Here is a 14,440-nt window from a genome sequence, read left to right as displayed (position 1 = left end):
TAATTTTTTCGTAGTGAACAGTTCAAGTTAATCATTTTACAATGTTTTCTGTCAAAAAAAATTACATTTCCTACAAAAAAAACAGCAAATTAGAGCCAAGTTTAAACTCATTTTAAGAGATTTTTTTGATAAAATTTGCATTTTTCATTGAATTTTCTCTAGTGTGACAGAACTGCGTAGAACTATCAACATAGAGACAACCACCTTGATGAAAGTTTCGTATAAGTTCAGAACAAAGTATACTTGTTTGTGTTTTTATTCGGAAGTTAACACTAAAAGAGACCGTTTCCAGCAAAAAAGTGAAAATGACCCAAAAGTCACATGGGACATTCTTGCTTAGAACGGCAGTGTAAGTACTTTAAAACTTTTTAGTGTTACAAAAAAGCAACCCCTTCCAAAATAGTCGAAAAGGAATTAAAAAAGTGATCAATGTTCCCCCAGTTTACAGTACCTTCGGGATTTTCGGAAAATCGAAACTTGTGGGGGGGGGGGGTCGGCGTGGCAAAAGAAGGGTATGATATGTGTTCCTGACATTTAACGATAGCAAATATAGCAAATAATGAATCGCCTCTTAAAAAGGAGAACTTTAGAGAAACTGTAATAATTAAAAAAAGATGAAATAAGATATTTGAATCAAGTTTTGGGTTCTATTGGTTAAAGTTTTACTAGTGTTCAATAGCTGGTACCTGTTGTTTAATAACTAGTGCTTCTACCCTAAAGCAGCTGAGCTGATGTTCATGAGTTCAAGTCCAAAAGAAATTATTGAACACAGTTATAGGTAAAGGATACATTTTTTCAATGACTGACCGCCAACTGCATCGTAGCTTTAAAAATCGTGAATGTACCGTAAACTGGGGGAACATTGATCACTTTTTTTAATTTATTTTCGAATATTTTAGAAGGGGTTGGTTTTTCGTAACACAGAAAAAGATTTAAAATACTTACTGAGGTAAGGAGTATGAAGCATGATCATCAGAATATTCGAACGACATTAGTGGCTATAACTAAATGTTTCTTACAAAACCTGATTTCATGTTTCGGGAATTTGATCACTATGGTTTTAACGTATCTCAACATCTTCAAAATTATTGTTTTAATGTCAATTAGCACAGGAGGCTTCAAACATCAGTAACGGCAATTTTTTTTAGACTCAATTGAATTTTTCAACGTTTTCTTTCAAATACAAATGGCCTGCCTTCGACCAGACCGAACTGAACGCCACGAGAAAAATTTTATACTGCTGATTTTGAAACTCATATTATTGTTATGCGAGACCAAAAATACTTGAATAATTCACCGGGATGTGTTTCTCGAATTATAAACTATTGATTCTCGTTGTTAAATTTAACAGATTCCGTCTATTGTTGAAAATATTTGTACATTAAACTGAAGTGACTCGAAAAAATGCTGTTGGCGTTCAGTTCGATCTGGTCGAATCCCGACCATTAATATGGACAATGGTGCTGCATACATTTAGGGGCAAAAATTATAAACATTTCTCAATATTTTTTGGCCTCAAAAACATATGAAATTTTACCTCCATGCAATCTCCTTTTATCAGGAGAGGTGTTTGTTTGGGAATCTTCGAAAAACCAGATATTTTAAACAGTTTTCAGATATTTAAACTTCAGACTTAGTTAATGATGATTATCTGCAAAAGTTTCATGTTGATCAAAGTTACTCCGGTGATCAAAGTTCCCCCAGTTTACGGTACCAAAAATGTTAGCTAAAACAACTGAAGTTGAAACAGTTATGTTATTTATGCATCAAGTTGAAAAAAGTGGATTTTTTCAGTACGAGTCGTAAATTATTCGTAACGTAATGGATAATAACGTCGAGTGCTGAAAAAATTGAGTTTTGCATACACAATAGACTGCCCCAAATGACCCGACTTTTGAAAAAGTTATACGCTGCAGGCTAAAATTGATCTTAGGCCTAGTACAAGATCTCATGCCAAATTTGGGCGAGATCGGACCACGGGAAGGGGTCGCTCAACGAGCCTGAAGTTTGTATGGGATTTTGAGACATTTTGTTCGAGAGGAACATGAAAAACCAGTTTTTCGTCAATAGTTTTTCTTGAAGCCTAGATTATGACAAATATTTCATCAGAAGGTTATATTTCAATTAAAGTTAAGATAAAAAAGTTATTAAGCTTCAAAAATTGGCTAACTTTTGTAAGGGTGACATTCATCACTGTTTTAATGAGGCGACTAAATGTCCAGGACACTCAATGTGAAATGCATGCCGTTCCGTCAAATAATGTCCGATTTTAACCATCGTTGTTGCGCTACACTCTAATTCTCTGTGACTCAGATTTGAAAGAAAACAATTCAAAATGCACCAAAACTGGGAAAACTCAAATTTTGATTAGAGCGGTAAAACTCAGAAATGAATTGTAAGGGTTTTCGCGAATTTTGAGTTACTTTCAATCAGGCATTTTAAAGAAGCGTGTGAACGGTCTGAGCCAAAACAACTCAGAATTTTATAAAATTTTACGGCAGAATTTACAGGAATTTCGGATTTCAATGAAAATGAAATGTTTTTATATATGTTTCAGTAATAGACATCCATATTTATTCAAATGTAATTCATAACGGAAGCGGGAGAAAAAAATATTTCTAGGATTCGTTCTGCTCCGAAGAGGAAACATCGTGTCGCTTACGATGGAGGGACCACCAACATCGGTCTTCCTATTCCGGAAGGTGCTCAGGGCCCAGATATGGGCCGAGTTGCCAGTCGTGGTTTGCCGCTTCCATTGCAGATGTTCCGGCTGGATCCGGTAGGTGAAGTGGGAGGTTCATCTCAGCAGAATATAGCCCTGATTGAACGTGCAAATCAAGTTCCGCCACCACCACAAATGCGTCCGATAAGATTAGAATTCTGTGGGAAGAAAACCTTCGTTTAATTTCTCATGAAACTTATTAGCACCCATCAAATTTTATACTAACCTGGAAAATTTCCTCCAACTTCACTCTGTTCATATCTTTAATCATCAAAATAAAAAAAATAAACATTGGTTTTTAAGGCGCTCTGAATAGATTTCATCTAGAGCGGATGAAAAAGTGTGCGTCTTCGCTAAATCTCAGGATTTTAAACTCGCTAGATGAAAACAACTCATAATTTTGATTGATATCAATTCAGTTGTTTTCATCTTCATACATGATGCGACCCCTGAACCGAAATTATTCAGTCTTTGAATAATCTAAAATAACCGTGTAGATTGCAATTTTTAATGTTTTTCTAATATTTGAGTTTGGATGATATTCACTTGATAGTTCGGAAAGAAGTAAGGGCGGAAAAATGCTTGACAATTTAAAAAAAATTGCATAACCTCAGGGGCTTAGGAACATGGCTGGGCGGTTTGTGATGCCAATAAAAAGAATCACCTTCATTCTCTATCAAAAGAAAGCTACAGCTTATATAATAAAAAAGTAAGAAAAATGTAAAAGGACCTTTTTCGAAAAATTATCATTTTATTGGCATTATAAAGCGTGTTGGTCCATGTGTTTTTCGATCTAAAAAATGTTGGCGGTTGGGTCTGAGAGTAACAACCATTCTGAATAGATTTTTTGAGAAAGAAAAATGATCCTGAGTTAGGTAGAAAAGATGAAACATAAATCCCGCCCAAAGGCGAAAATATGTACAAAAGACTGCTCAAAATTTGTATGGGAAATTTAAAACCTGTGAAATGTTATGCGCTGCAGGCTGAAATTGATTCAAGTCCTAATACAAGATCTCATGCCAAATTGGGGCCAGATCGGATCACGAGAAGGGGTCGCTCAACGAGCCTGAAATTCGTTCGGATGGAAACCCAGTTATTCATCAAATACTTTGGTCGCTGTAATAATATGTGATGAATACCACCGTAAAAGGTTTAGCTCATTTTTGAAACCAAATAACTTTTTTTATCTTAATTCTCATCGAAATACAGTTTCGGATGAAATATTTTTCATAATTTAAGCTTTTAGAAAAATTGTTTTTGAAAGAAATCGGCTGGCGGGAACCAAAGCTATTTATAAAAAACTGTTTTATTGGCATCACAAATCGTTTATGTGTTCCTAAGCCCCTGTGGTAATGCAATTTTTTTTTTTATTGTCAAGCATTTTTCCGCCCTTATTTCATTCCGAACTATCAAGTGAATATCATTCGAACTCGAATATGAGAAAAACATTTAAAATTGCAACCGAGCGCAACAACGATGGTTAAAATCGGACATTATTTGACGGAACGGCATGCATTTCACATTGAGTGTCCTGGTCGGACATTTAGTGGCCTCATTAAAACAGTGATGAATGTCACCCTTACAAAAGTTAGCCAATTTTTGAAGCTTAATAACTTTTTTATCTTAACTTTAATTGAAATACAACCTTCTGATGAAATATTTGTCATAATCTAGGCTTCAAGAAAACCCGTTTTTGAAAGAAATCGGTCGAAGGAGACAAAAGTTATTGACGAAAAACTGGTTTTTCATGTTCCTCTCAAACAAAATGGCTCAAAATCCCATACAAACTTCAGGCTCGTTGAGCGACCCCTTCCCGTGGTCCGATCTGGCTCAAATTTGGCATGAGATCTTGTACTAGGCCTAGGATCAATTTTAGCTTGCATCGTATAACATATCACGGGTTTTAAATTTCCCATACAAATTTGGGGCAGTCTAATACACAATTATATGAAAATTCGAAAAATTCCCTTGATTTTTTTTTGTAATTAACCAATGAGAAGCACATGTGAACATGTTTTACTGATTTTAAAGAAAGATTTAAAAAGTTAAACAGAGCAGTAAAGCACTTTATTAGGCTGAACATATAACATAACAGCTTTCAGCAAAATAACCTGTGAGCTGTTAATATTCTGCATATTGCAATTTTCAAACTGAATATGTTCCACACTACACAATCCACAACTATCAATGTGTCAATGATAGCAAATTCAAAATGTTGATATCCATGTTCTAAATATCAGATCATGCGCATTGGCCCTGGCTGATTCTCTTTAGACCAATCTGCACGACTATCCCCCATGTGGTCATACTGGTATCCCGTAAGAACCAGGACATGCGCTTTTGCCCCCTCAATTTAATAGTCCAAAGCTCTGAACTAGCCATAGTCAATTTTTCCTGCTCGGCCGTCGTCTGAAATGTACGAAGAATGTGACCGTGTCGTGTGAAAAGAAAGTTTAAATCATTTTCCGTGGTGCGAGTGTCCAGATTATTAACATAATTTCAATCAAAAGGTGCATATCGACTTCAAACGGAATACATAAACCAAATCGATTGAACCTGGATTATGTGATTTGCATGCGTTGACCGAAAAGGACGTTTCGCAATTGTTCCAATGCATGAAAAGGCACATCAAGAATGATAATCAATTAATTGTTCAACGTGTTGTACGTGATGTTCTACGGCACCAATCAGTGAACATTTCCGAATCGGAAGAAAGTATCAATGTCCTTAATTCACCAGAAGCAACTGGCAAATATCTCTCTATTTCTTTACTTGATCGAATAATCCCATGGTGATAACCCTGCCAGGTCCATAAGGCTATGAGAAAATTGGCAAAAGGTTTTTCGTTTCCTGTATCGATTGCATTTATTAATTACCTCAATGGCTGAAACAGGTTTTCTACGCGAATGGTAACAAACATCGAAAACCTTTCTGTCATGTGGTGTAGGGTTACATATCGATTTTCCGTTCTTGACATGTAAAAATCTTAATGGATATGCTCTCTATCTATCTATACACACGCTTAATATGTCAAATGAATGAACATTTTTAGGATTCTTTCTCAGAAACTATTTTTGCATTCCTCACCTTTCTCCACTACTTACGTGCTAGATAACCTTCACAGATGTATCTACTATCGACTCCTAAACTAGTCTGCAGTAGAATTGATAACGATGATTATGTGATTATGAACAATTGTAAAAGTTTTGCATTGTTAGCTATATGTTTTCTTCCTTTTCATTTCTTCTGGAGCATTGCGCTATTCTATAATTGAAACGAATAAAAGGTGAAACTAGGTTGATAAGTACGCTAAATAGGTCAGCTATGAAAAGACAACGATACTATATTGGCGATATTGTTACATAAATAAGTGTTAAGTGCGTGCCTGTGCGCGAGATCTATGCAAATTGGCGTTGCAATTCCAGAACATCAACCAATCCAAGGCCTCTTTTGCACCAATAGACACCGAGAATGGATAATAATGTTGTTCAGATGCAGAATCAGGAAACAGTTACCAATGAGTCTGACAATGTCCCATCCCCGAGAAAGCAGAAACGGCTGGGGCCAGCTCCCATTGCATCCATGGAAGAAACTGTGACCGAAGACCGTAACAGAGTGCGTATCTATGTTGTAAAAACAAACTAAAATAAAAAGTTCACTTGCACATGCAGTGTTAAAATTTGCTTAGTAATGATACTGATGCTGCGTATTAGCCTGTAGATTCAGAAATATTTTGATTTATCGTTAACAGTTCACAGTTAAACACAACAAATGACAGATATTTTGAAGCCCATCGTAATGGTAGATTTTAACTTTTGAACAAAATTTGTAATTTTAGAACTTTTGATAAGCTTATAAAAATGTTAGGATAGGCAGGTTAGATGTCTTAATTTAAGCTTTCACAAAAAAAAACCGAAGAGAATGGTTTGAATCAACCTACGTGACAGGATTGGTCGTGGCACGGTTTTCCAGTTCCTTCGCACAAATTTCGAACTAAGTCGGACTTCAGCAAGATGTCTCTTAGAACGATGAGTTGATGTTTCACTTTTTTTTCTTTAATTTTTGTATGCAAGGATCTGAAAAGTTCAAAACACATGGAATGGTTTTTGGAATAGCGTTTGCATAAAAACATTTTTATTTAAACTGAAAATTAAGCATTATTTTCGGGGCTAGCATTCGTACAAAGCTTCGGTAAATATAAAAAGTAGCGAAACTATGAAAATCGTGGTAAAAATGCCATCTATAATTTCTTTTAATCTCTATATTTTTTGTGAATACATAACTCAAAAATTTTCACACGTTTCCGAGATATTTGGATTTTAATCAGTGTTATTTTGAAACAACACTATGCATTAAATGGTTAAAGTAGTGAGGTAAGAGACATTTACCTCATAACCATTGTGAATCGAAGTGCAAACAAAACATTGTAAATGAATTGTTAATTGGTTATTGAAAAAAATGAAAAAAAAATTATGAAAAAAAAACAAGAACGTTTTGTCTGGTAATTGTAATCTTTAAAGCATTGCAACTATCTGAGCTCTACGAAAATATTTAGGGGAGAGTGGGGATACTTGATCCCCTTTTCTTATTTACACCATTTCTTTTTGGAAAAATTAAGCAACTCGCCGTCTTTGACATTTTCTGACAGCTTGTAACTTCAAGTTTCTATGCTCCAAAAATTAGAACGACACTTGAACCCGTTGATGAACTAGAAGCATTTTCATGGGAGTTAAAAAATTGCGATTTTTCTGAAGTTAGGGGAGACTTGATCCCCTATTGAAGGAGACTTGATCTTTTATTCAGGAAGCCCTAATCCTTGTATAAAAATCAAACAAAACCCCAAGATAGAATGTAAATTGACTATTTTTGTCATGTTTGTTCTCATTTCACAATTTATAGCAGACATAAGCAGAAAATTCTATAACTTTGTCGCAACGCTAATAACATTGCATACTTAAAGGCGCTATTTTTTTAATAATTAAGAGAAAATTAATCATTTTTGCTCTTTACTTCAGACAATTGTTTGATAAATATTAGTTTTTGGATAAATATTAGTAATTTCGTAATCAGCAATCAAAATGATCAATTCAGGAGAAGAATATGCCGTTTGCGAAGGGGGATCAATTGTACCCAACTCTAGGGGATAAATTGTACCCATAATCAACATTTTAGAAATTTTTTTCTGAAAAAAAGTTGAGAGTTTTCCATTGCTTTGGAAATATGGCATTATGAAGTTCATTTTACGCTCGAACGATAGATACATTGGAACAAATATTTTTTTCATAATTTTACCATGTAAGGAACATTTTAAAATGATGAAAAAAGATTTTCAAGTTACATTTTGTGAAATTTTTCAAACAAAGTTCAATTACTCAAACAATTATTTTGTTAAAATTTTTTAAATTACAAGCATTGTTATTTTGCTCATTTTGGCACATTTTTCTAGAACATTTGATCTTTGAAAGACATTCCAGTTTCGACATATAGCTAAGTAATCAAGTATCCCCAGGGATTACCTCATTCTCCTCTATAGTATTTATGTCGTCATTTATCCTTGTTTTGTCCAGCAATCATTTGAATGAATTCATTGAGAAGTATTCTTCAACCGGAGTATGATGATTCGTTTAGAACACAGTATTTTTTCATTATTCATCGTTTGCATCATTAAAACGCTTATCTACTTTAAGGCGTTTTAACATCATGGAATCAGTAGGATGACTTACAAGGATCAAATGTTCTAGAAAAATGTGCTAAATGAAGCAAACAACTATGCTGTAAACTCAAAAAATTTAACAAAATAATTTTTTGAGTTATTCAACTAAGTTTGAAAAATTTCACAATATGCGACTTGAAAATCTTTTTTTACCACTTTAACAAGGAATATTTAAAGAAGGTAGTGCTAAGGCAGCCCTGCTCTAGTATTGGTACAGGCTGAGACGTCACAATCACGAAAAATCTGTTAATTTACTAGGAAACTTTTCTTTTTCAATGATAATTCGAAGAATCTGCTGGAAACTTTCCACTTTAAAAACATGTTATTGTAGAAGGATTTTTGCTCTTCAAGATGGGTGCAAAAAAGTTGCATTTTCAAATAATTCTTCTTTAAAAAAGACCTTCGAAGTTCGAAAAAATGGTGAATTTTCACCACTGAAATATGCAAAACTTTAAAATTAGTTCGAAGTCTTCCATGAAAATGTTGAAGTCAGTGCAGTTTAAGGTCCTCATTACAATAAAGAGATCAAAACACAAATTTTTATACAAAACAACAATCTTTTATTGACATATTTTAGTAACCTAAGTTATCAATCATGCATTGGTGTTAATTGTTCTACATAGTAATTGCAAAAATTATCCATTACAAGATTCGGAACTCTTGCAGAAATCGACGGACAAAATCCAAAAGCGCCACCATCAAACGCTGCGGCAGAAATGCAACTATTCAGTAAAACACGCTAAGAAAAAAAAAACAATTTATATTACACGGTAGGAAATAACTAGCATTTTGAAGGTTCATTTGCACAAGAAACACACTCAGATCTTTCTCTACGTGGTCTTGGCTCTCCAAAATTAGCACGGTTTTTCGGTATCAGAGTCGTCATTCGCTATTCAAAGCTTTTTTTTAGTTGTTTGCCGTTCAGATACCACGTCGATAGAAAAATGCGATTTTAGACCCCCTCCTTCCTCTGCGTGGACAAGCGTAGACGTTTGGCAAACCCTAAACCCGTCCTCGGATGTCCACGTGGACAAGTTTGAATTTTTTTTTCTAAATCTCATTTGACAGTTAGAAAACACTACTTTCTGCTTTTTTGTTACAGAAATGGCGGGTTTTGAAAAAAAAAGCGAAATAGCATTTGCTGATATGAAATAATTTTAAAATTTAAAATTTCTTAATTATGTTATTTATCACTTTCATTCAAGTTGCTACTAGATGTTTAAACTTGAACTGGAAAACTTTGCAATTTTAAGATTTTGAATTAAACATCCTAATAAAACTAGATAAAATTTTTCTTCATCTGAATGAATTAAACTAAATTAAATTAAGACCTTGGTAAAACAATCTGTGTTATATATCATGTTATAACATAAATCAGGATCCCAATCAAAATAAATACTTGGCCAAGTCATCAAAACCCTTAATAGCAATATCCTCAGCACTGTTTCGTGGAATTTGGAATCAATGATCAGGCTCAACCAGGCAATACAAATAATTTATCTGTTTAAATTGAAGATTATTATTTTTAATTGAGGAATCTGAATGCGCAAAAACGAGTCAGGTTCCCAATTAAATTGAGTCAGTGGCATAGCATTTCTCCAAAAATTGACGAAAGTATGTCAGAGAACATTTTGCAAATGTATTCCAAATTTGAACAAAAGCATATTAGAGTGCATTTGAACCCCCCGGAACGAGGGGTACAAGTGAAAAATTCAATTATCGAGAAATGTTGACCTTTTCTGTCAGTAGATGGTGTTAAGGTTTGTTAAAAGATTGTCCGTTGGCGTTTATATGAAATATTTTAAGAGCTAGGTATCTTGGAATATATTATTTTTGGTAATTGTATATGGTAAACCGGTTGGATTAAAGTTATTACAATCAGTTGAACACTCAATATCTACCAGCTAGACCTTTTCGAAGCTGATATTTTCTTCATTTATGCATGTTTTAGCTTCAAGGCGACATTGCATTCATCAATAAATTAGAAAAAAAACATAATGCAATCTTCAAAGGACCAAAAAACTTCATGACATAGTAAAATAGAGGCCTTACAACAAAATCAAAACGAAATTGGAATTCGATTTCGTTCTAAAACGTGTTTTTCTTTGAAATTCCATCCATTCTCACATAAATTTTCGATACAATCGTTTTTGTGACGTTACAAAAACATCCAATATGGCTCTCGACACTATCTTATTTAAATATTCCTTGTCACTGTAATATGTTTCTGACATGAAAAAATTAAAACAAATATATATATTCCAAATTCCAATACATAAATCGTTAGAATGTAGTATGAACTTCATAATACCAAGTTTTCAAAACAATGGTAATCTCTTAACAAAAATTTTCTGGCAAAAAGGGCTAAGAAAGTTGATTTTCCCTTAAATTCAGAAAATAGCGCCTTAAAGTATGCAATCACACTAGGGTTGAGATATAGTTTTGAAATTTTCTTCTTCTGACATTTATAAATTTTGAAATGGGAAAAAAACATGACCAAAATAGTCAATTGACATTCGTTTTGAAATTGTGTTTGATTTTTTTCCAAGGACTATTTTTTTTTTTTCCTTTATTAGTGACACTTTACACCTATGAGGCTATTCGTGAAATTTCCAAGGACTAGGCCCCCGGAATGAAGGATCAAGACTTTTTCATTAAAGGATCAAGTCCCCGTTAACTCCAAAATATCGTAATTTTTTTTCTTCCACGAAAATGCTTCTAGTTCATCTATGGATTCATGTATCTGTCCAACTTTTAGAGCATATAAACTTGAAATTACACACCGTCAGAAAATGCAAAAGACGGCGAGTTGCTAAAATTTTCCAAAAAGATATGATAAAAATAAGAAAAGGGTATCAAGTATCCCCCTACTTCGCTATTAACTTGAGCTTGTTTGAGAGCTAGAGCTTGCTATCAACTATGGTCCACCTGCTGACCCTCCTGGCCAATGGCATAATGGTTGTACTCCGTGATTGGTTCGAGATAATCAACACTGCACAATGAACCAAATGAAAGATTTCTGGGATAAGGAATACAATATCACTGTACAATTTTGAGGATTTCATATATTCAAATAAACCAATAGCAGCATTTTTCTAACGATAAGCATCCATAGAATTCACATCATAATTTGGCATGTACTTACAAATAAACAAAACCCAATGATCGAGTCAAATTGTTATAACACTTTTATTCATTTCTTTTTTCAAATAGTACTGTGATGAAAGTATATCTAAAAAATATTTGGAATAAATTGATCATGTTCACATTTCCAAAATTGGTTTCCGAGCCTGGAAATTTATTTTTCTATTAATGTTACGTATTTTCAAATTATATCTTTTAAATGAAACAACACTGGTTTACGAATGAAAAAATAGAACCAGTAAAGCCGACTCACACCTTTCCTTAAGGAAGAATGGGTATATCCCCTTTTTCTTATGTCCATCATATCTTTTTGGGAAAATTTAGCAACTCACCGTCTTTTGCATTTTCTGACAGCGTGAAATTTCAAGTTCATATTCTCCAAAAGTTAGAACGATACATGTGAGACAAAAAAAATTGTTGAGTTTAATTAAGTTAAAGGAGACTTGATCCTTTACTAAAGGTTTCCCTTATCCTCGGCAAAAATCTAGCAAAATCCAAAGATAAAAGGACTGTTGACTATTTTTTGCCATATTAGTCCTCATTTCGCACTTTGTAAGTATCAGACAAAGAGAAATCTAAAAGTTTGTCTACTACCCTAAAGCCATTGCATACTTTAAGGCTCAATTTTCTAGTTTTAAGATCAATACAGTATTTAAGGTCCATTTTAAAATATTATTTAATTCGTGATTATCAATGATTACGATCCATTTGGAAGAAAAAAATATATCTTTCTTGACTCTAGGGATAAACCCAAAACTTACAAAATGTAAAACCTTTTCTTATAAAAATTAGAGTTTACTATTGCTTTGAAAATATGGCATTATGAAGTTCATATTACACTCAAACGATTGACATATAAATATTTTTATTATAATTTTTTGGTGTGGGGAACATTTTAAAGTGTTCTAAAAAGATCTTCTAATCACATTTTGATAAATTTTTCAAACAAAGTACACATTTGTTAAATTTTTTTGAGATAACAGCATTGTTGTTTTGTTCTATGGGGTACATTTTTATAAAGCACTAGCTGATCCCATACGAACTCCGTTTCGCTTTCAATTCATTTTGAATTTCATTTTCGGTCAATAAAGTTCACGATTTTTTTTTATTTTATAAAATAGTGTAATCTTTTCGATCATTTCATAGGTAGTTGAAAAGTTCACTAAAACGACATTTATTTTTAGAAACAGAAGAATAAGTCGAATTTGTGTAAAAATTGTAATTTTTCATAGTTAATAGTTTCATGGTTGACCAGCCTGCGCAGTCTGATAAAGCTTTAGCTTTTCGTTTGTCTCCTCGTATGCACTTTCGAATGACTACAAATATCTTGCTCTGTTTCACTAACTTCCGACATTTTTTTACTAAAAACAATCATAGGCTGTTCTAGGCTCAAATTTTGAAAGCTGACTCCCAAATCATGATATGAATGCATAATTATAATCTGCATAATTATAAGTCCTTTTTTAAAGTTTAAAAGGTGCACCAAAATTCGATTCGAAAAAATCATCAACCGCCATATTTTCCGCGCTGTAGGCCACGAAATTGAATTTCTTTGCCTACTTGAAGGCGTTTTACCTACAAGGATATCGAAAACTGTAGGGAAGAATTGGGATACTTGATCCCCTTTCCTTATTTTTATCATATCTTTTTGGAAAATTTTGGCAACTCATCGTCTTTTGCATTTTCTGATAGCGTATAACTTCAAATTACTATGCTCCAAAAGTTGGAACGATACATGAACTCGTAGATAAACTTGAAGCATTTTCGTGAGACTGAAAAAATTGTGATCTTTTTAAGTTACAGGAGACTTGATCCTTTACTAAAGGAGTCTTAATCCTTAATTCAAGGTGCCCTGACCCTAGGCAAAAATCTAGTTAAATCCGAAGATTAAAGGTCCGGTGACTTTTTTTGCCATGTTAGTTCTCATTTAGCAGTTTGTAAGTATCAGACAAAGAGAATTCTAAAAGTTTGTCAACTACCCTATAGTCATTGTATACTTCAAGGCGCAATTTTCTATTATTTTTAGTCCTTTTCTACAGATAATTACTGGATAAACTAAGTCATTGCATACTTCAAGGCGCAATTTTCTAGTTTTCAGATAAATACAGTATTTTTAGTTATTGTTTACTGATAATTACTGGATAAACATAAGTTCTTGAACAGATATTAGTAATTTAATGATAACCAATGATCTCGATCCATTCAGTAGAAAAATATATTTTTTTAAACTCTAAGGAACTTCTTCTTAAAAAAATATGACATTATGAAGTTCATATTATACAGTAACGATTGACATATTTGAATAAATATTTTTATTATGATTTTTCAATGTGAGAAACATTTTGAAGTGATAAAAAAAGATCTTCAAATCACGTTTTGTTAAATTTTTCAAACAAAGTTCAATAACTCGAAAAATGAAATTTTGAAAATTTGTTGAGATAACAGCATTGTTGTTTTGTTCTATTTGGTGCATTTTTCAAGAACATTTGATATTTGTAAGACATTCCTGTTTCGAGATATAGCGAAGGAATCAAGTATTCCCCCCCCCCCCCCCCCCCCCCTAGGAATCAAGTATTCTCATTGTTTCCTTTTTTGAAAAGCTAAATTTTCGATAAGTTCAGCTATTAAAAATTATTTTTTGCCATAGCATGGTTATTAAAACAAAATACTATGAACATGCTATTAAACATTTTATGTTTAATTTATTATATTTCGTATAGTCATTGTTTTATTTGTGACCACCCTTTCGGTATGGTACGTTCTGTCCACTAGTTTTGGCGTTCTACCTCACGGTGTGCTACAAGCTGTTTGAGTTTTTTTTAACATAAACTTCATGAAAATCGAACTTTTATCATTTTTAT

General features: G+C 33.2%; 1 protein-coding gene across 8 annotated transcripts in view; it reads left to right on the top strand.

Moving 5' to 3' along the window:
- Positions 1-5,079: 5,079 nt before the first annotated feature.
- The window catches only part of LOC129744261 (uncharacterized), a 42,234-nt gene continuing 32,873 nt past the window's right edge, over positions 5,080-14,440 (top strand). For 3 of the 8 annotated variants that reach the window (XM_055736698.1, XM_055736696.1, XM_055736692.1), the window contains exons 1-2: positions 5,080-5,232; positions 5,975-6,337. In XM_055736698.1, the coding sequence (XP_055592673.1) occupies positions 6,194-6,337 (144 nt within the window). In that variant the 5' untranslated portion in view covers positions 5,080-5,232; positions 5,975-6,193. The remainder of the gene's footprint in view (positions 5,233-5,974; positions 6,338-14,440) is intronic. The other 5 variants (XM_055736699.1, XM_055736697.1, XM_055736695.1 and 2 more) reach the window with 4 other exon arrangements.

This window comes from Uranotaenia lowii, chromosome 2 (genome assembly GCF_029784155.1).
Source record: "Uranotaenia lowii strain MFRU-FL chromosome 2, ASM2978415v1, whole genome shotgun sequence".
Taxonomy (NCBI): Eukaryota; Metazoa; Arthropoda; class Insecta; order Diptera; family Culicidae; genus Uranotaenia; species Uranotaenia lowii.
The sequence above is the reverse complement of the archived record's forward strand: the minus strand, read 5'-3'. Positions and strand labels throughout refer to the sequence as shown.